General features: G+C 39.6%; 1 protein-coding gene across 1 annotated transcript in view; it reads left to right on the forward strand.

Annotated features, from left to right (window-relative positions):
* SNAP91 (synaptosome associated protein 91) overlaps window positions 1-22280 on the forward strand; it is a 62267-nt gene extending 39987 nt beyond the window's left edge. Inside the window, exons 17-31 of the mRNA XM_039728492.1 lie at window positions 4107-4214; window positions 4740-5000; window positions 5208-5285; window positions 5390-5461; window positions 5932-6015; window positions 6844-6927; window positions 10370-10507; window positions 11797-11946; window positions 13293-13323; window positions 14517-14628; window positions 15621-15644; window positions 17747-17830; window positions 17900-18004; window positions 19517-19617; window positions 20849-22280. Coding sequence (XP_039584426.1) covers window positions 4107-4214; window positions 4740-5000; window positions 5208-5285; window positions 5390-5461; window positions 5932-6015; window positions 6844-6927; window positions 10370-10507; window positions 11797-11946; window positions 13293-13323; window positions 14517-14628; window positions 15621-15644; window positions 17747-17830; window positions 17900-18004; window positions 19517-19609 — 1424 coding nt within the window. The 3' untranslated portion in view covers window positions 19610-19617; window positions 20849-22280. The remainder of the gene's footprint in view (window positions 1-4106; window positions 4215-4739; window positions 5001-5207; window positions 5286-5389; window positions 5462-5931; window positions 6016-6843; window positions 6928-10369; window positions 10508-11796; window positions 11947-13292; window positions 13324-14516; window positions 14629-15620; window positions 15645-17746; window positions 17831-17899; window positions 18005-19516; window positions 19618-20848) is intronic.
* Window positions 22281-22535: the final 255 nt, after the last annotated feature.

Genomic DNA, 22535 nt, shown 5'->3' on the forward strand with positions numbered 1-22535 from the left:
TTTAAGATCTAGGAGTCTGTATTGAACTTCCATTTCTCTGCTCATGGTTTGAGGTTTTTTCTTTTTTTTTTTTTTTCCTGAAGGCTGTATTGTAAGTATATTCTAGCATCATATACTATCATTCCTTATTACCTTAAGACTGTGTCCAGTGTTAGAAGAGGTCATTTTTGGGCACACACTGCCACTTTCTAGTGTTTGTGATGCTAGACATGCTTACACTTAATCCTATTAAGTACGTATTTCACCTTTTTGGTCTACTGGAGATAGAGTCTTCAAGGTCACCTTAACTTCTTGCAGCTTGCCAGGACTTTGTTGCTTCACACGATTTCTTGTGGTCTGGTGTGGTAGGAGAAGGTGTAAGAGCAGTGATCTCAGGAGAAAGAATGTAAAGAGTCTTCAGGGAGTGTCTGTGTAGGAAAAGAAGCTGAAAGCTGCTGGGAAAAGATAGCCAGGCTGAAGGAAGAAGCAGTAGAGGAGGCTTTGGAATAACTGTTGAGTGCACTGTATAGCTGATACTTCAGCTGATAGGAGTCTGCATGCTGCCTAGGACTGGGCTTTGTCTTTGAGAGATAAGCTCTGCATTATGTGTTCTTTGCCAATATGGTATTGGAAAGCAGATGAGACATGCAGGATTGATTCAGCATAGCTTTTTTAAAGAACTCCATCTCATTAAGAGGCAAACTTTCAGTGACCTGGGCCAACTTGAGGAACTCCTAATCATGTGTCAAAGACAACCAAGAGGAGGCTGTTTTCAAAGTGCAGCTGAAATCATTCCTGTGAAAGAGAAATGCAAAGGTAGCAGCAGAAGAATGCAAATACCTTGATATGCCACTCAGTAATAGAATTTGGGCACAGTATTTTTGGATATGTGTATTGTGCACTTGAGTTACATTTTATTGTGGGATTACTCTGTAATCAGTGCAAGTAACAAGTCATGGCAGACACTGTGCAAATGTCAGTTATTAGGCATAGAGGTGACTTGAATTGTAAGTAGGCAGAACTATGGTCTTCCTGTAAAGGAGCTGCAGGCAAAGTGGTGAAGACTTTTGGCAGTTAAGGGCTAATGTGTGTCCCTTATGCTGGTCCATGCTGGTATAGCAAGCTAGCACTTAGTTAATAAATACTAAACAAACAACAAATACTTTGCATAATAATTATTATTATTTCCTATCTCTGAGCATAGTGAAATATTTCTTTATAACTCAGGTCAGGTGTTCTATGTCAAATAGTAATGAAGGGTGACTGAAGAGGGGAGAAAATTCTGGAAACATTTTCTTGTGTGCACTTCAGTTCTATAATCTTTCCTCTACTTGTGACTTCCACAGGATTATTTCACATGTTTCATAATACATTAATGATTATAAGTCAGTTGTATCATTTGTGTGAGTAAATTTGTCATGTATTGATGCCATGGCATCAAATAAAGCCTGAATTTATGACATGAAGGAGATCACTCTGCAAGAACACTTATTTTGCTGCAGATGAGATGTATTGAAGCACTACTTCAGTGTTTAACAACTTTGAAAGCCCCTTGTTTGCACGTTATTTCAGTCAGAACTATATTTATGAATTCAAGTGTAATGCAGTACATAATACATACCTGTCACTCCTGGCAGATGTTCCATGCAGTGTGAACTTGCAAAGGTTTCAGCAACATCTTGTTAAGTTTTCAGGACGTCAAGAAAATCAAGTGAGGACCATATGTTACTTGATTCTAGAAGTCAAAAACTAAATTCATTTTTTAGACAGGAGATGCAGAAATATAAAAAAATACAGTAACTGGTGTAAAGGGAGAAAATCTCTTATACCCCTGAATATGCAAATGTAGCATTACTACAACAATAGGAAGGAACAAAAAGGAAAATAAACTGTCTTTTTTAAAATAATAAAATATGCAGGTGTAACTGTATCCATTTTTGCATGTTATGCTAGATTTTAGAAGAGGGCAATTGTGCAGGAGCAACAGAGCCTTTTGAACAGAACTTAAGCACTAACTTAAACCTGGCAGACCCTTGGTTTAAGCTGTGGATTGTTGGGTCACCTGTTCAGGTTGATTTGTCTCTATATTTGTATAGGTTTCTTGAACTAATCAGATAACTAATATTAGGAATTTTTACTATGACAATTTTCATTTAGATTCCAGTATGAACTTAGGTATTTATCTCACCTGCCATTTAACCCAAGTCTGATGCTAAAAAAAATTACAGTGCTTGGCAAGAACCTTACTCAGAAGTGTCAGTAAAAAAATAAAGAAATAAAGCTGGTGTCAAACTGGTTCCTTGCATCTGTGGGCTGGGAGGAACTTGTGCCCACCTTAATATCTGTGACTGTTATATGTAGAACTTCAATAGCCTAAATCTGGACAGGAACAGGTATCACTCTGAGGCTGAAGTGATCCCAACATAGAACTAGTGGCTAGCTCTCTACATTCTGAATTTCTGCCTTAAATGTTATCTGGAGTCTATCCTTTCATTCGGGGAAGTAATTTTAAGTAGGGTTGACCATTGTCTGTGCTGTTGGCCTACAAGCTTGTGTGGGCACAAATATGTTTTTTTGAAAGAGCCCAGGGTGTCACTTCATCTGAAACCTGGCCCTGTAGTGCAAAACTGATCACACATGATGCTACACAAAACATCTTCTCAAGCAGGATGATGCAAAACCCTTCAGTTCAATTCTGTGCTGAATTCCTTTCACATGGTGCATGCCAGTGTCTGGTGCACATACAGCACTGGGATGTTTGACTCATTCTGATGTTTTTACTTGGACAACTGCCATCCAGTTTTGTTGTTGAACAACCCTGTTACTTGAAAAATAGAATTATATTTGAAATGGCTTATTAGCAGGCCTTTTTTGCTACTAACTCATTTTAATTCTATTGTACAAGACTAGTGGGCTTTCTTCTGTTGAAGTTTCGATGCATGTTCTTTTGAGCTTTTTAGATTACCTGGCACGGATTTGTTTTTAAAATGGTTGTTTTCATTTTAAAATTGACAGTCAAGTTAAAGCATGTTAAGCTTTTTCCTGTGCTAATTTGACAGTGCAATTGCAGTATTCCCCAAAAGATGTTTTTAACTTGCTAATTTTTGTAGCAGTAGAAAAATGTCCTTTACAAGCATCTTGAAGTATTTAATCCTCATTGTGCAGTCCTTTTTTGTGGAGAAAATGCTTGCCTATGAGGATAGTCCAAATGGCACTGTCCATTAGGACTACTTCATAGAATTAAGAGCACAAATGCTGGTTTAAGCCTAGAAATAATGCTGTTCATAGCTTGAAATTTAAGCATGCCACTTAGGAACTGGCAAACAAAAAGAAAAAACAGTCAAAGAGCAAGTGGCAAACAAACAAGCAAAAAAAAATTTAAAAAATTAAACCTAATGAGCAAGTCATTCCAAAACCCCAAACTAGTCGCTTTCTCTAACTTGGCTAGTTGGCCTAGAAGTGATCCCAAAAGGACAGACAAGTTATGTCTGGCCAGCCATTGGTTAAGATGAACAATTTTGATCTGTTTGAAGCAAGCTGAATATAACCTATGCATCACGTTATGGCTTCAGAAAGATCCAGTTGGAATACTGTTAAGAAACAAGTAAGTTCAATTTTTCAGATGTTGCATGACTGACTTGGCTCAAAGACTAGAAATGGTAGTTGCAAATATCTACCAGAGTAATTGGATTGTTATTCATAACAGTGCAAAGCACTATGCAAGTAAACTCACAGTTGCAGATTAATCACATTTAATACAGGCTTTGAGCATGCAAGTTGTTAATATCTGCTCTTAAGTTAATTTTGTTAATTAGTTGATTTTGGGTAGTACATGAGCATGCTGCTCTGAACCCTTATACAATGAGAATAATGCCTTCTTTTGCACTCACTGTGCTTATTGTGGGCAACCCAAGAAGCTCCATCTGCAAACCCTGTCTAGAACCTGCTTGTGTGGGGTTGGGGGTGAGACAAAGCGTTTTGCGCTGCATGAGTTGTCTTGCTGGAGTAATTACATTCATGTTGTATAAGGGAATCTACCTGTGCAATTTAACTTGGTTCTTTTACTATATTTTTCTTCTCTTTATTCCTTTTTTTTTTTTAATTTCTGTTCTTAAACTGCACCCAAGATGCCTTTGCAGCTTCTCCTGGGGAAGCCCCTGCAGCAGCTGAAGGGGCAGCAGCACCAGCTACCCCAACCCCTGTAGCAGCAGCTCTTGATGCATGTTCAGGAAATGGTGGGTTTTATGTCATTAGATAGTCTCTTGTTTTGCTGGTTTTGTTTTGGTTTTTTTTTGTTTTGTTTAAACTACATGGCAGTGTGTTTTTCTGAAAATTTCATACTGTTTGCAATTGGTAAAAACAAACCTTAGGCTGAGGAGCATGCTTAACAAAACTGCCTATTTCCAAGTATCAGTGACATTGCATTTATTTGGTAGTGCTAATGAACAGTTCTGTCAGTGCTGAGTTGTAAGCAGTAGCCTGGATAGTCCTTTGTTATATTTGGTTTTTTGACCTCGTCAAAGAACCTTTGAAAGTTCTCCCCTCTGGTAACTAGACTGCTCAGCCTTTTAGACAGTCTTTATTTTAGAAAAACTAAAGTAACATGTGTGGATAAGTAAGCTAGATGTTAGAGCAACCTCCTCTGTGTGCGTGCGTGTATTTGCAGTATGTGCATTGCCTATAGTTGCTTTGTTCTTGACTTCCTCCCTCACTGATCCTAAGTATGCATACACATATATTTCCCCTCTCCTTTTTACAAGACCCCTTTGCCCCATCCGAAGGTAGTGCAGAGGCTGCTCCTGAGCTGGACCTCTTTGCTATGAAGCCAACAGAGACTGCTGTTCCTGTAGTTACCCCTACAACTAGTGCAGCCACTCCAGTTCCTGCAACAACTCCTTCTCCAGCTGCTGCTGTTGCTGCTGCTGCTACTGCTACTACAGCTACTGCCACTACCACCACTACTGCCACCACTTCTGCTACCGCCACCACCTCCGCTCCTCCTGCTCTAGATATATTTGGTGGTAATTTTGTTTTTAACTCTTTGATTCTGGTGGATTGATCTGTCAGGAGTACCAAATGAACAATTCGTTGTTGCATGCGTGTTGTGTGCTAGGCTTTCAACGCAGAGAGCCTGTTAATTTCAAATATGATGTGCAAAATTGGAAACTTCTGTTTTCAGTCCTGCCTTTCAAAAATGAGTTAAAGATGTGTTGTGTTCTTGGCCTTAGATTTATTTGAGTCTGCTCCTGATGCACCTGCAGCACCTAAACCTGATGCTACTCCTAGCATAGATCTCTTTGGTACAGGTAAAGAGAGAATTCTTCTGATACTCTGCTGCTTTGAGGCTGTGTAATGGTGTAAACAGATTCGAGTGATACTTACTTCTTGTTCTTTCTTTTATTCCTGGAAGATACATTTTCATCTCCACAACCTGCAGCTTCTCCTGTGCCTGAGAGTTCTCTCACTGGTGATCTTTTGTCTGGTGAGTGCTTGTTTTCACAGGCCATTCCACAGACTTCCTGGGCTTGGATTTTTTTTCAAAAGTGTAAAAAAAAAAATCAACTTGCTACCAATTTACATCTTTAAACTGAAATATCAAGAAATATTAAGTTTTGGGTTTGCTGCTTTGGTCACAAGATGTGCACTTGCTGAAGATGCAAATCATGAAGTGGCTGACACTGAAGTTCAGGAAGTAAGTGATGTGGTTGTTGGGAGAGCAAATCCTCCTCTAAGCATAAGAAAATGCTTAATAAGCAACGTTTTCTTTCAAGTACTGTGGTTTTCAGTTGCTGTGTGAGAAATGTAACATTTTCTGTTTGCAGTTCTGGAGACTATTACCCGAATTTACCAAACCTGTGGTACTAACTGTTGGAGCCCATGTGGCTTTGAAATATTTAGCTATCACTGTTGCCTTGCTGATACTAAATATTATTTATCCTATGCTTACTGCAGTGGATGCATTTGCAGCCCCCTCTCCTCTACCCGCTGCCTCTCCAGCAAAGGTGGATTCTTCAGGTGTGATTGACCTATTTGGTGGTGGGTATTTTTGTTTCCTCACCACTTCAGAGTTGAATCACTTCATTTCAATTACCTTTGCGCTTGGCTAAAGCTGCGGGTTTCTCCTTCTCAACTTTTCTGTGTGGCCTTAGGGCTGGGCACGTCTGGTTCTTAAACTTGCACCATAACGAACTGCAAATAAGCTGTCCTGTGGTCTTTCTGTTGTCATGACACTTGCCATTCTGTTCCTGGTCAGTGCATGTGTGGCTCTTCCTCAGATGTCCAGTGAAATTCTGCTCTGTCCTTTTTCTTCGTTGCTAATCTCCATGGTCATGCTGTTTCCTCCCAGTTCCGTTTCTCAAAGCAGCTGAAGTTTTGAGGGTGGCTTATCTCAGACTGGGTATATCTGAATCACGGGATTTGACAAGGTGGAAATTAGGATGGGCACAACCAGCTCTAGGCATGTTGAAGAACAGAAGTGGTGCTTAGGAGCAGTGAATATCAAACTTTAGTGAGATATTCCTCTAAGATTTCATGTGGTTTACTGGCTTCTGGCTGGAATTACTTCAAACTTTCAGCCAATGCATTCATCTCCAAAGCCCTGTTGCATTGAATGCTGTGATTTGTATCTGAGAAGAGGTCCAAATAAAGGAGATTTTTTTCAAAATGCTGGTTTGTTGTACATCCTTTTTTCCACCTGAACTTTGCATCCATGGTACTGCTCTGCAATAAGGATGGCCAAGCAGTTTCATTTTCTTCTGATGTATGAAGTGGCTGTTCTTTTGTCATCTTCTGATAAATGATGAATTGATGTATTTAATATTGAATGCCTCACTTTTTCTTGATGCTTTCTGGAATTCCCTTTAGATGCTTTTGGAAGTAGTGCTCCTGAACCCCAGCCCACTACCCAGGCTGCTTCTAGTTCCTCAGCTTCTGCAGACCTACTTGCTGGTAATAAAGAACTTCTAAAACCTTGTTACTTTAGAGCAATACTGAGAAATGGTGATGGAAATCTTTTATGTTCTTTGGGTGTAGATAGTGAAATAAAATACTTATTCACAAGATTTCTTAGTACTTTAGATGTTTTAATTAAAACTAGAGTGACTTATAATGGAGGCAGTATACTGAAATACAAGCTAACTTTCCAGATTATCTTCTTTCCATGTTCTTTGTTTTCTTACCTCCCACACAGCCTTATTTTTCTGTACTGTTCACTGAGTATGACTGTCTCCATAAAGTTTCTTTAGCTGTCTGTAGGAGTACTAAAGTTAAGCAATATTTCAGGATATGCTTCTTGTTCCTTACTGCTAATTAAACTTTGAGTTCATTTGATTTGGTTTCTTTAATTGGTTTGAGCACCTAAATGTTAGTAGCTTGAATGACTGACTTGGTAGCATGCTTGCATTTAGCCAAGGAGACTGGGATGATGAGAACATGGTTTTCTGAGCACAAGAAATGATAGAGACCCTCTTCTTATACTGGGAGAGATGAGGTCTGTGCTAGTGCTGAATGTGGCATCACTGTCACACCCTATACAAGGTTGGATAACTGTATTTTTTTTAGTCTACACCCTACAGATAAGCAGCTTCAGCTGAATTCTTTGTGTACCATTCTCCAAAATTCGTGCTGTACCATGTATTGTAGTGGCTACAGAGCTAAACAGCTGTGACTCCTCCCCCATCCCAGTTTGAAGTTTGTAGACAGCCAAATCCCAACACATGCACTTATGGTTTGAAGAAGACTTGTCTTAAATTCTCCCATGTTTCTGAAAGGGGAATTTGTGTCATGATTTAAATTAATGCTACCCCAGCCAAAACTAGCACAATTTGTAGAGTTGGTGGGTAGGTTATGACTACATTTCAAGTACCTTCTCAAAGTGTGGACATTGTCTGGTTGTGCCACATGAAGGAAGAAGGTGTCTAGATAATAAGGCATACATCCATTCTTAATCAGCAAGCCAGATTCTTTAATTGGGACATCATGTGTAAATGCATGCTAACGCTTTAGCACAGACTGCTTCAGATTTTAAGGTGGAAGACTACTTTTTTTTTTTCATATTGCTTCAATAGGTCTTTGTATTAGTTTATAGATGGCTTAAGGCCATAGATCAAGTTTTAACTAATAGATTCTGGAACATGACAGGCTTTTGCAATTATATGTGCTATCAAGAGACTGGGTGCAAAAAGGTTGTTGGACAGAAGCTAATTCTGCTGATGCAAACATTCCAGTACAGAATATGTCGTTATCTGTAACTAAGCTTAAATGCAAGTAGGAATTGTGCTCCAGATGGCTTTAAACTTCAGCAATGTGCACTCTGAATCTGATGAGTTGCATTAAATCAAAACCTAAATTATAAAAGGGGTGTTCTAAGTTTAAATACTCAAGCTGACCTGGAGCAATTGGGGTGAATTTTTAAAAACTTATTTTATTTATGTTTTGAATATACTTTCCAAAGGGCTTCAAGTAGATTTGATTTTATTTTTTGGCAGACAGAGGGAGTCTATAAACATTGCAGCATATTGCTAAGCATTTGTTCACTCTAGATAATGGCAGATGTATAGCCTGCAGTGTAATCCAGTTTTAAATTTAAGAGTGTCTGGAGTTCACATCATGGCTGAAGGCTTGTCCTTCATGGTTTATGAGTGTTTGGTTGTACTAAGTGTTTATGTGCATAATGTTATGAGTATACTTACTATTCATAATTGCCTTATGTGTTCTGCTGTCAGATGAGTTCCTGCCCCTTCTTGGCTTGCATAGGAAATTTGGAAGAAATATTTTTCTACTCTAAGCCTTTCAGCAGACAAAACCAGAACTGTATTGATAAATAAAACAGTCTAGACATTTTCCCTTCTAGATCTTTCTATGCAATTAAACTGTGTGCTAGTATGTTCTGGCATGTATACAAATAACATGTTCTTATATGAAATCTTAAGTTGACTGTGTAAAAGCAACCTCAAAATCAGGCAGCTGGGGGGGTCCAGACAAAACATCTAACTCAGTTGCTGCTGTTTCTGCAGGCTTTTCTGAGGTGTTGTGCAGAAGGTAGACAACTAGGAACTTGGTTCATTAAACAATTTTTATGGCTTCTGTGCCTGGTATTTCTCTTAAATTGTGCAAGACGAAAAGCCATCAAATTAAGACCAATCATCACAAATCTTCACCAGAAGCTGGGCAGTTTCTCTTCTGTAGCTGGAAAAACAGACACTTTATGGACCTTTGCAAAAGCTTACAGAACTTTCTAAACAGTACCTTATTAATGGTTATTAGCTCATACCTTTCTGCCAGGCTCCTTGTTCTCACTCAGGAAGTGGAAAGACAGGCTCTTTAGATGGCTCCTGTGCTTTAGGAATTGCTGCAGTGAACTGCCTTTGTCAGACCTGGATCTGGTCAACCTTCTTCTGGTCTGGTTCTGTGGAGATTAGTACTTTTGTGCAGATAGTTTAATGCACAGAGCTTCGCATTGGGCAAGTGCGCAGGTGATGATCTGGTGTTTTAGCAGGTGTCTGCTGCAGACCACATCCTCAAGAAGAGGCAAGTAGGGGAAGCCTCTTTTAGGCAGCTGGAAAAAGCATCACTATCACAAGCTTTGGCACTAGGGCAAATAGTATGTGCTGGAAGGGAGATGGGGAATGCAGCTGGGCATGGGCAGTCTGGAATGTATTAGAGAATCTCTTGGTGTGGAGCATCAAGCACCATCAGAGCGAGTTCAGTGGAGAGCCACAGAGATGGTGACTTGTGCATATGATATATGCAGAGAGGCTGAACTGGGCTCATTCTGCCTTGAGAAGGCCAAAGATGCTTATAGATGTCTAAACTCACAGGAGCGTGCAGAGGAGGTTCTTCTTGGAGGTGCACAAAGATAGTAGAAAAAGGAAATATGTGTGGGAAACTCATTAAATACTGTAATGGTTTGATATGACCACAGGCCACCCAGAGAGCCAGTAAGAGCTCCTCTTGGAGGTGCTGAGGCAAATATCTGGGCAACTTGATTTGATTAGACTGACTTTAAACAGGATGTGTGGCTGGCTGACCTCCAGAGATCCCTTCCAACCTACATTCTTCCATGACAAACTGATTTCAAGAACAGACTGTGGAGAGATGAGGGCAGATCTCTGATACCAGTGTGTTTTTCCATATTCAGGGTTAGCTACTGTGGGCATGAGACTTGCTGTGGGCTAGGATTTGGGTTATGAGGGCCTCTTGGTTCCATTATACTGAAGTAAGCCTAACAAATATAGGGAAGCTCACACAGGCTGCTGAAATGTTCTTTATTTTGAAATGGTCTGGTAAGAATTGTCTTTATCATTCCACTCTCTGTAGACTGAGGTTTTGGTAAGCACAGTCTAACAAGGCTGACTCTAATGTCCTCACCTCTCTTATGTGTTTTTTAAAGGCTTTGGAGGTTCCTTTATTGCTCCCTCTCCATCACCATCCCCAGTCACTCCAGCTCAAACTGGATTACTACAGCCTAACTTTGATGCAGCTTTTGGGACAACAGCTCCAACAACTGGCAGTTCATTTGATGCATCAGGTGAGCTATACAGGGTTTCTTCCTATGAATTTTCTAATATGTTTTGTGTGATAGATGAGTTAATGACACCATATTTAGGCTCTGAGTACAAGCAATATCAGTACCTCCTTTTTCTTTCTTCACTGGAAGAACCTCAGGGTGGTGATAAGGCTGGTGTGTGCCCAAGAGCTCTCTGTACCCATTTTCTATTCTACCATGTCAGTAAAAGACAAACTAGTGTATACATCATCCTTGCATGTGCTTGATAGCGTGAATCAGGAATTACACAAACAAGGAAAACTCTACTCTGTAAATCAAGTATACAGGCAGGTCATGTTGCCAGTGCTTCTGATGGTGCTCTGGAGCCTGCATGGCACCTTAGGGTACACACAACAGAAACTGCCCTAGAGTTCTTTGCCTGACTATAAGCTTAAACTTTTATCACTGCTATCATTTTGTTTGCATCTCTTCCATTCTATATTTTTCATGCTGGGTCCTTGCTACAAACTTAAAATTGGTGAGTTCTACAACCGTACAAGAAAAAAAAGATGGAAATAATACTGCTGCTTGGTTATTTGGTTGCTTGCCAGTGCACATGCTACCCCTCCGTGTTGACTTAACATTAGCATGTACCTCAAATACAGATCAGAAGATAGAACTCAGGCATGAGATGTACCAAGCAGTTTGACTTCAAGGGATCTAAAAAATGAACTTCTGACTTAGATGACTGGACTAAGGAGAATAGCACTGTCTGTGTGGTTGGTTCTGGTTCCTTCTGATCTCATAAGATGTTAGTAGGTTTTCCCGATTCCCTGCTGCTTGCAAGTGAATAGTAACATCTTGAGACTGCCAATCCTGTTGCTGTGAGATGTCAAGGTATAAGACTGCCTTTGCCACAGTAATTCTAACTGGTGTTTGCAGCAAGATGTTCATTTTAAAAGCCTTTAAATGAATATCTCCTGACAAATGTGTGTGTATCTGACATCTCTGTAAGGATGGTTGTAAGAAAAATAGTGTCATGTGGAAGTGGTGCTGTATCTATGTAGATTCAATGCTCCAATTAAACCCTTTTTAGGCATGTCTTCTCATATTAGTTTTCATTGGTATAGTTTTTTGAGGATTACTGTACATTCAATGTCTAGTAAAATGACATGCATGCCCTTGTTGGCATTACTTTTAATGTCAAATGGTGTTTCGGTAAGACTTGTGCTGTGGTTGTCTGTGCTGTATTCGTTGAGCAACAGCAGACTAACAAGCAGTGCATTTTTGATCACAGCTGCTGTTCTAACTCACTTTCCTTTCACTTCCAGTGTTTGATGGCTTAGGTGATCTTCTTATGCCAACTATGGTTCCTTCTGGTCAACCTGTAGCACCTGCAGCCGCAGCAACAGTCCCTGCTGCAGCAGCAAGCAAAGGCCTTGGGAGTGATCTTGATTCGTCTCTTGCAAACTTAGTAGGCAGTAAGTGACAAATTTTGGTTTTAAGTGGTGTGGCATGCATGTTGCTTTTCCACGGGGCAAATACCTATTTTAGCTTGCTTCAGTATCCTCCTGTTCTGCTGTGGAAACTGGGGAAGCTATCAGCAGGATTAAGGCTTGGTTCAGATAGCTGATTCACTTAGTCTGGGTTTATCCTTCTTGGAGCCCAGGATCTGGGTCAAATAATGGCATTTGTTTGGTAGGTATGATTTGTAATGTTTGATCATCCCAGCTGCATTTCGGAGGCACATCAGACTCTTAATGGATGTGCCCCTCTGTAATAGATGGAAAGGTGAAAATTGTCCAAAGTGTCTGATGGAGGTTTAAGCAGCAAAGCTTGCTGATGCAAATAGCTGACTTCATGTTTAATGAGAGAAAGATTAGCAGTGGGGTGATGAGTGCACTCAAGAACAGGCCTTCTCCTGAGGCAGAGAACATACCAAACATGTTCTTAAAATGCTAAACTTAAACATGTACTTCCCTGTAGCAGGAAAAGGGGCTAGAGCCTTTGCAATTAGAGATCAGTAGACACAACCCCCCCAAAAAACCTAACAGAAGCCCACCTAGCCTAAGGTGTAATCCTACTGAAGTTGTATAAAATGAATACTCCCTTAATATATGTAAACACACCACAACAAAGATGTAACTGATCTTATGATGCAGACATGGCTGTTAGATGTGGAGGAAAATACTGCGCTTGGGAGTCAGCAAGACTCTTAATCCCTGAAACGTCTTCTGTAGGTCATCTGCTATATCCAAGTTTGGAGGAGAAAATCAAACAGCAATTTATGAATTACAGGACTTATAATGGTCCTGTGAGAAGAGTACTCTTTAAAATTTAACTTGAGACTTCTTCCAAAGGGTAATTAAAGAAACTATTTGGAGTTTCCATGTGTGACCAAGCAGATAAAACAGTGGAAAACTTAAAAACTTACAGGCAATGTCCACTTTTATGTCTATGTAGAATACAGCTTTTTATTTCTGTATGTGTAATGAGGAACAGAAACTAGTGTTACCATTCATGGTAAATAGTTTGGTGCTCTTAAATAACTTGGAATTTTGTGGGCCTAAATATAATTACTTTTGTTTGCTATTGAAGCAAAAATGACTTTCTCAAGTGCAAGACATCTGCAGGGTTTCTCAGATGTTTGTTCTGAAGAATAGGTAGATGTGGCCAGTCCTCTGATGCTGTCTAAATGAAGACAGCCAAAACTTTTTTGCTCTTGATAGGCCCCAATGCAGTGAAATGTAAGCTGTTGCTTTGACAAGCTTCAATTTTCTAAATGTGTGCTTTCTTTTTTATTTCCTTTTTTCCTTACAATTTTCAGATCTTGGAATTTCTGGTACTACTTCTAAAAAGTAAGTTCAACATTGCTTAAAGATAAAAGGAAGTTTTCTACTCTGATGTAAAGCACTACATTTATTTCAGTGTTTATTAAGTAGCAATAAATTGGTTATATGCTCTGACCTTCCAGTCCAGAAAAATTCTGAAGAAAGTATTCTATTCTGTATAGGTTCACTGAATAATTAAGGTTCAGTGTTCCCGATATAGCTTGTAAAATTTTCTTGAATCTCAGTGTTAGAAATATTGTTTTCCTGTAAATTACTGTCTGCATGTTGGATAGCTGATTTCCAAATAGTTTATAATGAACAAACAATCCAGATAATATATATTTGTATAGCTCCCCTCAGTAATCTTTGCTAAGATGTAATAGCTGTGTTATATTTTTACAGATGCCGGATGTAATTATTGTGTAGGCATTGAAATACTTCCAAAATAGAAGAGAGGTTCATTCCATGCAGTGATAAGCTTCTTTTTGCAAAAAGAAATATCTACATCTTGTGTTTATCTTTGTATCTTCCTAATCTAACTGCTTGCTTGTACCCTGAGCCTTCCTTTGCATGCAAGACTTCAAAATGTTTTGTGCCTCTGTGGAGATGATAGGAGGGATGTGAACAAACACATCATGAGGTTTAGCCCCAAAATGTATCTTCCTTGGATCTACTTTGTCCAAGTGGTGTATTTTATTCTGGGTAGAGCAGCTTGTAACAAAGCCTGGTTTTTCGACAGCCCTTTTATTCTATGAATGATTTGTTTTTCTTGTATCTATCAACTTTTTGCAGAACTGAATGCTTTCCTTCTTCAGCTGTCTGAGCAAGATTTTCAGCACTGAAATGGCCTTTCAAAGACATCTAGCAGGCAGCTCCCCTGCCTGGCCCCAGTAGAATAGGCAGTAGCAGTCCCTCTTCCTACTTTGCAAGGGTATATGTGATATGTTACCTTCAGTCAATACTAAGTAATCTCTTAAGTATCTTTAATTCTCACCACAAAGGCTATAACCATGTAACTGACTTCAGCTGAGAGTGTTCTGGTCTCTACTGCTAACAACCCTTGAAACTGAGTGTCACTAAAAGTATATCTTTCTGTTAATAACTGCATACACCATAAGCTAATGTAGCTGCACGTCTAATGCTAATGTATGCTGTAACTGGTTTTCATTTTCACTGTGGAAGTATGCAAATAATAGCCTGCCTCTCTCCCTCTCTGTTAGGGGAGACCTGCAGTGGAATGCTGGAGAGAAAAAGTTAACAGGAGGAGCAAACTGGCAGCCCAAAGTAGCACCTGCAACATGGTCAACTGGTGGTGTCCCAGGTGGTCCTTTGGTAGGTGGTTAATCCATAGACAGCACTGGTACTGCACTTCCAACATTTGATCAGGCTGTGCAAGCATACTTGTAGGGACTGCTCCACTCTTCTGAGGCTAAAGAGTTTGCTTCTGTGTAAATTATATGAGTATTTCAAGCCACATGTTCTGAGAACAGATTTACAGCTGGTATAAATAAATCATTGAGTAGTAAATGAAAAATACACTAGCTTGTGTACCAAGGTATTGCTCTACCTGAACATTTAATACCTGTGGGCATTTCCAAATGTGTGATTAGCCATGTAGATCTGGCCAGGATCAGGCCCAGGTCAAGTGGCTGAAATAAAACACTATTGATCCAAAGCTGATATACTATAAGGAGAGAAAATATATAGGTTTTCCTCAAGTTTTACTGAATGAAGTAGATTAAAAGACTACATAGTATTCATACTGATCAGGTACCTGATGGTAGATCAGGAGTGGGTAGCTTATTTAGCAGGGTAAAGCAGTTGGAAAAGGTAAGATTACCCTGTAAATAGTATCAGAAGGCACTAATTTTGAGAGAAGAGGGTCAAATTGAGCTAAAAATCTAAACTTGGAACAAGAGCAACTTGATAATGAGAGAGCTACAAAAGTATTCCGAAGAGGAGTAATACCTCATCTCATCAAATGTCTTACAAGGCTCAAAACAGCCTCCATTTGAATGAAGTTGGGTAGGCAGGAAAGAAGAACTCTGAAGGGGGACCATGACCAGTTCGTTTCCTTGCTGCCACAGTCAGATGTTAACATGGCTCTGAGCATGTTTCATAAGGTTATGGAAGATACAAGAATTCTCTGTACTTCACTTAGAGAATTCTGAAAGGTGACCATGACCAGTGGTTCATGTTCCTTTCTTCTGCAGTTAGGTGTTAACATGGCTCTGAGCATGTTTCATAAGGTTATGGAAGATACAAGAATTCTCTGTACTTCACTTAGTATGTTAGTTGTTAACATCAACTTTTTTTCTTAATAGAAAGGCTGGGCAATACTGTACAGTGTAAGTGAAATTTTTTTTTGACCTCTTACTGCACTTACTAAACATGAAGATACTAACAGCACCTCACCTGCACTACAGTTACTACTGCTGGCTTTAAAACTAGCAAGAAGCTTCTAACATGGCTCCTCTTGGTCTGTGTGTCCAGCAGACAATTCTCAACCTGTGGGTTGAATGTGGCGGTAGTGATTAACCATTTCTGTGCTGTAAGCTTGAAAATTATCTCTTTACTGCTTTACTTGGATGTGAACTACCTGATGACTTGTACTGCCTGAAATGTTGAGTTTCTGCAGCATCAGTCTGATCTTGTAGTGATTTTACCATCTGAGAAGTAACTGGTCTTTCTGGGAATCTGGGTAGTTTTGATAGCATTTCATGAAATGTGTGTTGTATATATTTCTTCAGAATCATGCACTTAGGTACTTTTTGAAACCAAATAAACCCAGGTCTGCAGGCAAAATAAATATTAATGAAAAAATGAGTTTTTATTCGTGTCACTGTTGAACCACTTAAGTTTTGGTCATTTCTTCCATTCCTTGTGAACTTTCAATACCAGGATTAAAATCAGCAGAATTACATCAAACCCCATTCCCTCAAGTGACCTTGTGCTTAGAGGCAGGAGCAGATTCAGTTTGTGGGGCCATTTTCCTGGCAACTGCCTAACTGGATGTTGAGCTACAATGTGTTCCTGTAAAAGCAGTTGGGTCACTGCATCTGATGTCATTAACCTGTGTGGTTTAGTGTCTTGCTTTACATACCTGAGTGTCCAGATCTTGGTTTTAGTTTGGAGACTCTGCTAGCACAGTACAGTTTTTAACTTAAATGCTCCCCTGAAAACTTTCAGACTGGAATAGAGTTCATAAATTCTTAGCCAGAAAATGTAGTGGTTTGGATAAATGAGTCTGGGACAGGTTATCTTGTCTCCAGCTTCCTAAGAGACTGGCACGTTTTAGTCTGGAAGCAAGGATCAACCAAGGGCACTAAAATGCAGCATTCACAGAAGTGGACTGTACAGTTCCAACATATCTCCGGAGATGAAATTCTCCTTTGAACTGTAAGTGCTAGCTGCTCTCCAAGAGTTGTGGGATGTAACTGACTCAAGGTGGGTGGTAAGGATGTGGAGGCACAGCACACATAGCTCCTGTAACAGCTTGAGAAATTGTGCCAGTATGCTTAGGCCATACAAGAGCAGTAATGAAATCCTACTGCCATTTTTACATCCCTTCCTTGAATACTTTCTGCCTGTCGTCAGAGTTGTTAACAATTTGGATTGTATATATCTGTGAAAAGGAAAGGTTTAGATGCCTTCAAGGCTATAAGGACATAGTGCCTGGGAAGTTACAGAGAAGGGAGCCAAAAGGGGTGATGTGTAGGCTGTGCTAGGTAAGTGAGGTGGGGTGGCCTTTTTAAAGGTGCTCTTGTGCTGTTATATCCAGTCAGACTACTAAAGTAACAATTCTCTCTTCCTGAATTGTAGTGGAAGGTAACCTTTTTTTTGCCTTTTATTATTTGAATGAAAATCGTAACAAATCAAACATATGAATGAAAATCATAGCAAGATAAACTAAACTGTCCTTAGTAAAGTATGTAGTGGTTCTGATTGCCGTTTAAGTGTGTGAACTTATCCTTTAACTTCAATGAATCTTGGTGCATAATTATTTTTTTCTTCGCTGTAAACTAATTATAGCAGCTATTTCCTTTAGCTTTACAATCTGCGTAAGCTTTTACTAAAATACAGTGCTACAATTAATGCCATAGTGTGTTAGCTATTGTGAAATTGGGATGTTTTCTTACACTATGTAGGACGAGAAGGAAACTATGTGTTTTCTTGGGCCTATTTTGAGTTGTAGTCAGTAAATGGACTCTGTTCATGAAGAGAATGGAGTCTGTCACCATTGCTTTCTTATGAAGAAACAAGCTGAGCATAAGGACTCATTCAGCTCTCTCATTCTTTGAAGCATTGTGGTTTTGAGGCTGCATATGTGCTGCATAAGAGTCCTACTTTACAGAACAGCTTTAAGAATTCTGGAGATTCTGTGTGGTTTCCAGATGGTTGCTGTTAGATTTTTGCTTCTTTTTTTGCCTTTTTTTTTTTTTTTTTTTAGGCAGGAGCTGTGCCTCCAGCAAGTGCTGTTCCTGCAGCAGGAGGTACTCCACCTGTCCCACAGCCAGGAGCAGCATTTGGGATGGTGAGTCTCTTTTGCTACGCTGCCCTCCTTCCCCCACGCAGACCCTGCTGACTCGGTGTTGGTTTGCAGCCCCCAGCAGGTGCCGGGGTGCCCATGATGCCCCAGCAGCCGGTGATGTACGGGCAGCCGATGATGAGGCCCCCCTTTGGAGCCGCCGCTGGCCCTGGGGTGCAGGTGAGCATCACTGCTACACCAATGCTTCATTGCTCTCCTTGTCTCTAGAAAGTATTTTGTGTGCATTCTCTTCTCAACTCTAGCACTGGGTCTGTAAATGAGGTGTTGTCAAGGATCAGCTGCCTGCCTTGCAGCAAATCACATGAACCATCTGGATTTTTTTCTCAGTTGCCCTGTGTGAGACCAATGGAACAGGTTTGAAAAGTCTCCCACAGCTAACTACATCCAAGATCGGGTTTTGGAGGATATTTGAATAAAACTCCAAGTGGAACTCTCAGGCACTGCTATTCTGTTCACAGCCTACCAAAATTTACTATAGCTACACTCAGCAGGTGATGCAGCATAAGCTGTAACACCTGTCCCAGGCTATTACTTCAAATAGAGTTTGATTTTGTAATACTGCTGAAAAGAAAAAACCTTTCCAGAGGAGATGCAGCAAATTATTTAGCTGTCGTATTTTTCTTTTTGTGAGTCAGAAGTCCATCTTGCCTTTCAAGTAAGGAGGGAGATGGAAGCTGATGCTGCAGCTGTGAAATCTCACTGGTAACCCTGGAAACCAGGCTACCCTTGTTTTGCAAATACTAAGCAATCAACATATAGCAAACCACAATTTTTATGTAGGGAACTACATTCCCAATGAAGCTTGTCACGGTTTTCTGTGTAAAAATAGAAAGAACTGGAAACTGCTCTAAGTAAGAATATACTTAGTCTTGCTTTTCCTCCCACTTCAAACTATCTCTGTGCTTACCAAGAATATTATGATGGGACACAGAAATTTGCTGAAAGAGTGGGCATCAAGGTGCCAGGGCTATATATAAAATACCTCTTGTGCCCTGAGTTGAGGTAGGAATAGGGAGAAGTAAGGACAGAGTGGGAGAATCATTTGACCACCATAGTCAGAAGTTTTGCATGGAACTTCAAAACTGATGTTTTCTATGGAATGACCATTTTTATACCTTTCAAAGGAGGTATGATCTAGTAATATTTCCAGTTTTTGGACTCTTGTTTACATTACCAATGCCAAATAATTTGTACTTAACTGCTAGTAACAGGGATTTCAGTTGTACCCTGCAGGATGCACTCTGCTTGCTCTGAACCCTGGTTTTTAACATCTAACAATTGCCTCTTCTGTCTGGGTTGAAGATTCTAACATTCTGTTTTATAGGGAGGGAGTGAGCTCAAGCTATGCTAATTAGGATCTGCAATGCCTCTCTTCTGTCTGGGTTGAAGATTCTAACACCATTCTGTTTTACAGGGAGGGAGTGAGCTCAAGCTATGCTAATTAGGATCTGCAATGCCTATAGCCCTAGCCACTAAACCTGCCAAACATTGTTAACCCTGTAGTAAGGATGGAATCCAACAATGCTTGAGCAAAACGACTGAACTTGCAGACAAATGAGAACTTTTTATGCTTGCAATGTGCTTGTGTGAGAACTGCCTGTGTCTATCTAATGCTTGTGTATTCTTGTCTGCTTTGTTTTTTTTCCTGCCTTCCTGGCTGGCGTCTGTCAGCTTTCTCCAAGCCCAACTCCTGCTACTCAGAGCCCCAAGAAACCTCCAACCAAGGACCCATTAGCGGATCTTAACATCAAGGATTTCTTGTAAACGATAAGGTATTCTGTGGCTGCCTGCTTGAGCATGTCACACTCTGGTACATGTCTGGCACACAGATGTTGTTTAGGTTGAATAGGACAGATAAAATCGCAGCTGCAGAGCTAGAAACGTGCCCTATAACAAAAAACCAAATTCTCTGTCCACATTCTTAAATTTTCTGTGAGTCAAGATTTCAAGCTAAAGTTTTCCTGACAGTTGCTTTTGGCAAAAAAAAAAAAAAGTATCTTCAATGCATAACTTCCGTTTTTTCCTTGTTTGCATTCTGTCCAAGCATTCATGTTTGGGTATTTTCTTGAAGTTATTACTGAAACACATAGAATGATAGCAGGGTACAAATACTGGGGGGTTAATGGTGCCAAAGAGGCTTGTTCCAGTCTTGTGGGTGTTGAAACGGATTTGGTATCGTAGGTGTGAAGGTGTCAAAAGGGGAAAAACCTACATATTCTTGTCATCAAGGGAAAGTTGCTTGCAGCTCTTTACTGCTGCCAGCTAATGTTCTACCCTGCCATACAATTTTTCAAAGCACTACTTTTCTGAATGCTAAGGCCATGAGGTCCTGAGCGGTGCTGTGTAGAGTAACAATGTGGAAGAAGAGAGGAGTAAATGCAAAGAAAAATGGAGAAGAAAAAAAAACCAGTACTGCATAATGGAAAGAAAGAAAGGCTAAAACATTATTCTGATGGTTCTGGAGAGCCAAGTAGGAATATAAAATTGAATTAAACACTTAAGCCAATTAAAAAATAATAATGCAGAAATAAGGTATGCATTTTATAATTAAGGCTAATGTGTCTAGAATAAGGTGAGGAGAGGACAATCATTACATATCTTTAAAGCCTTCTTCATGAGTAACTTTTCTTCCTTCCTAGAGCTTAATTCTAAAATTTGTTTGAGCCCACTCTGCATTGGAGCTGGTAGCAGTGATTCAGGCTGCTCTTAGCAGGCATCTCCCAGTCCCACTTCACTCTTCTCCAAATTCCAGCCCCAGAGAGGTGTACCTGGCACTTGGTAGAGAGCCAGGAGTGGAGATACACCACTGCTGGGACTCACTGCTTTCAACTTGTATTTATAATAGAGAGATTCATAACTGGCTGTGGGAAGACTGCTACTTCACTAGAATCTGATGGTAAATCCTTTGAGGTGTGAAGAGATGACAGATTTCGTGCTCTTTGTGGAACAGGCTTTGCTAACTCATTATATCAGTTTTCACCTAATACTTTTCTGTATTCACAGCTGCGTTTTTTCTGACTGGATGCTAAAAACGTGAGTTTGGAGACTACAAATGGATGCTCAGAGTTTCTCAGTGAGCCACCAGTACCAAACCCAGTGCTTACTCAGACTTTCTCTTCCTCCTGAAATGTGTAGCACAGCTGTGAAAGTGAACATTAGGAATGTGTACTACCTTAGCTGTTATCCCTACTCTCTCGAAATTTGTGTACTTGGGTTATTTGTGTTTTACAATTTAAACAATGGATGTATGTTTCTGATGCCTTCTAGTGCTTTTCTGAACCTATCCCACAGGGGCAGATTATGCAGCTGTTGTTTGGTGAGCCATTTGGAGCAATGTCTGTGGTTTTTGAAGGTTTCAATGTATATAACTTTTTGAGGACACCCAAAGTTTCCCTAGGACTCAATTTCTCCTTTATCTGTTACAAAACATAGTGTGATAATACCAGATAGTAAAGAAAATACTTACAAAATTGTGCAGAATACTTTTTTTTTCCAGTCACAGGAATCTCAATTGTCGTGAAAAAATGTTTTATTTTTGTGGCACTGTATATGTTAAAATAATTTAAAGTAATATAAAGGAAAACTTCCATAACAAATACTTTTTCAATGATTTACCAAGAATGAAAAACCATATCTGAAAGAATACCATATTTATTGCTGTTTTTATTTTTAAATCTGTTTTAATTATTTAAGTTTTTGCATTTATAATTGGCATATTTATGAGTTCTTGCTAAATGCACTGAAAATAAGTAAAGGGTCAGTTTCTCTCCATGTAGTTGGGAAAGAGCAACCATAGTTGTGCTGGCATGAAGGGATTTCAAACGAGAGCACTTTTTGGTATATCTGTAGTCAAAACATTACAAGTGATGTTACTCATCTCTGTTCAGTTCTTCCTACATCTCTTAATTTAGTGCTGACCTGTGTATGCCCTAGGATAGTGTTTTCTCATTGCCCCTAATGCGCTGTGAGTAGCTTTTGTACTATTGGTGATTAGATTTAATTCTGATCCAGAGATCCATGCCCTTTACTGTACATACTGTGTTCCTTTAATTTTTATTTGTTCTCATACTGTTTCTGCTGATGGCTTGGTGTAAGATCTTGACTCTTCAATGAGGTCACTGTTGATCAGTGTTACAAGTGGCTTGGCAGTTCTCTGTAAAAGCATATTGGGTTGGAAAGATATTCACCTAAAGTCTTTCAAATGAACTATTTAATCAATGTATGGTACCATTAAAAGTGGTTGTATCTGAATTTGCTGTGGGGATAACATACACTGTAATGGGAAAGTTCTATAAAAAGTTAATTTCAAAATGGCTTTTCTTTGTATTTCAGTTTAAAAAAATCCCAAACAAAAAAAAACAAAAAACCCAAAAAACAAAAAACCCCAGTGCATGTGTGCCCTCTGAGATGCAATAAACACCTTGATCAAAGTAAATATCTTGTTGCCAGTTTCATACTCATTAAGATGTTGAGCACAATAATATATACTCTGAGAGGGGAAAAATGTGTTTAGGTCCTGACACTGATTGATGAGCCTGCTGCATATGGGAATGATTTTTATAGAATCATTAGATTGGAAAAGATATCTAAGGTCATACAGTCCAACTGTTAACCTAACACTGCCACCTGCACCATCCATCCATGTCCCTAAGTGCCACATCAACAGCTTTCTGCACTCGTTGGACCAATT

Source organism: Passer montanus, unplaced genomic scaffold (genome assembly GCF_014805655.1).
Source record: "Passer montanus isolate IOZ18808 unplaced genomic scaffold, ASM1480565v1 scaffold11, whole genome shotgun sequence".
Lineage (NCBI taxonomy): Eukaryota > Metazoa > Chordata > Aves > Passeriformes > Passeridae > Passer > Passer montanus.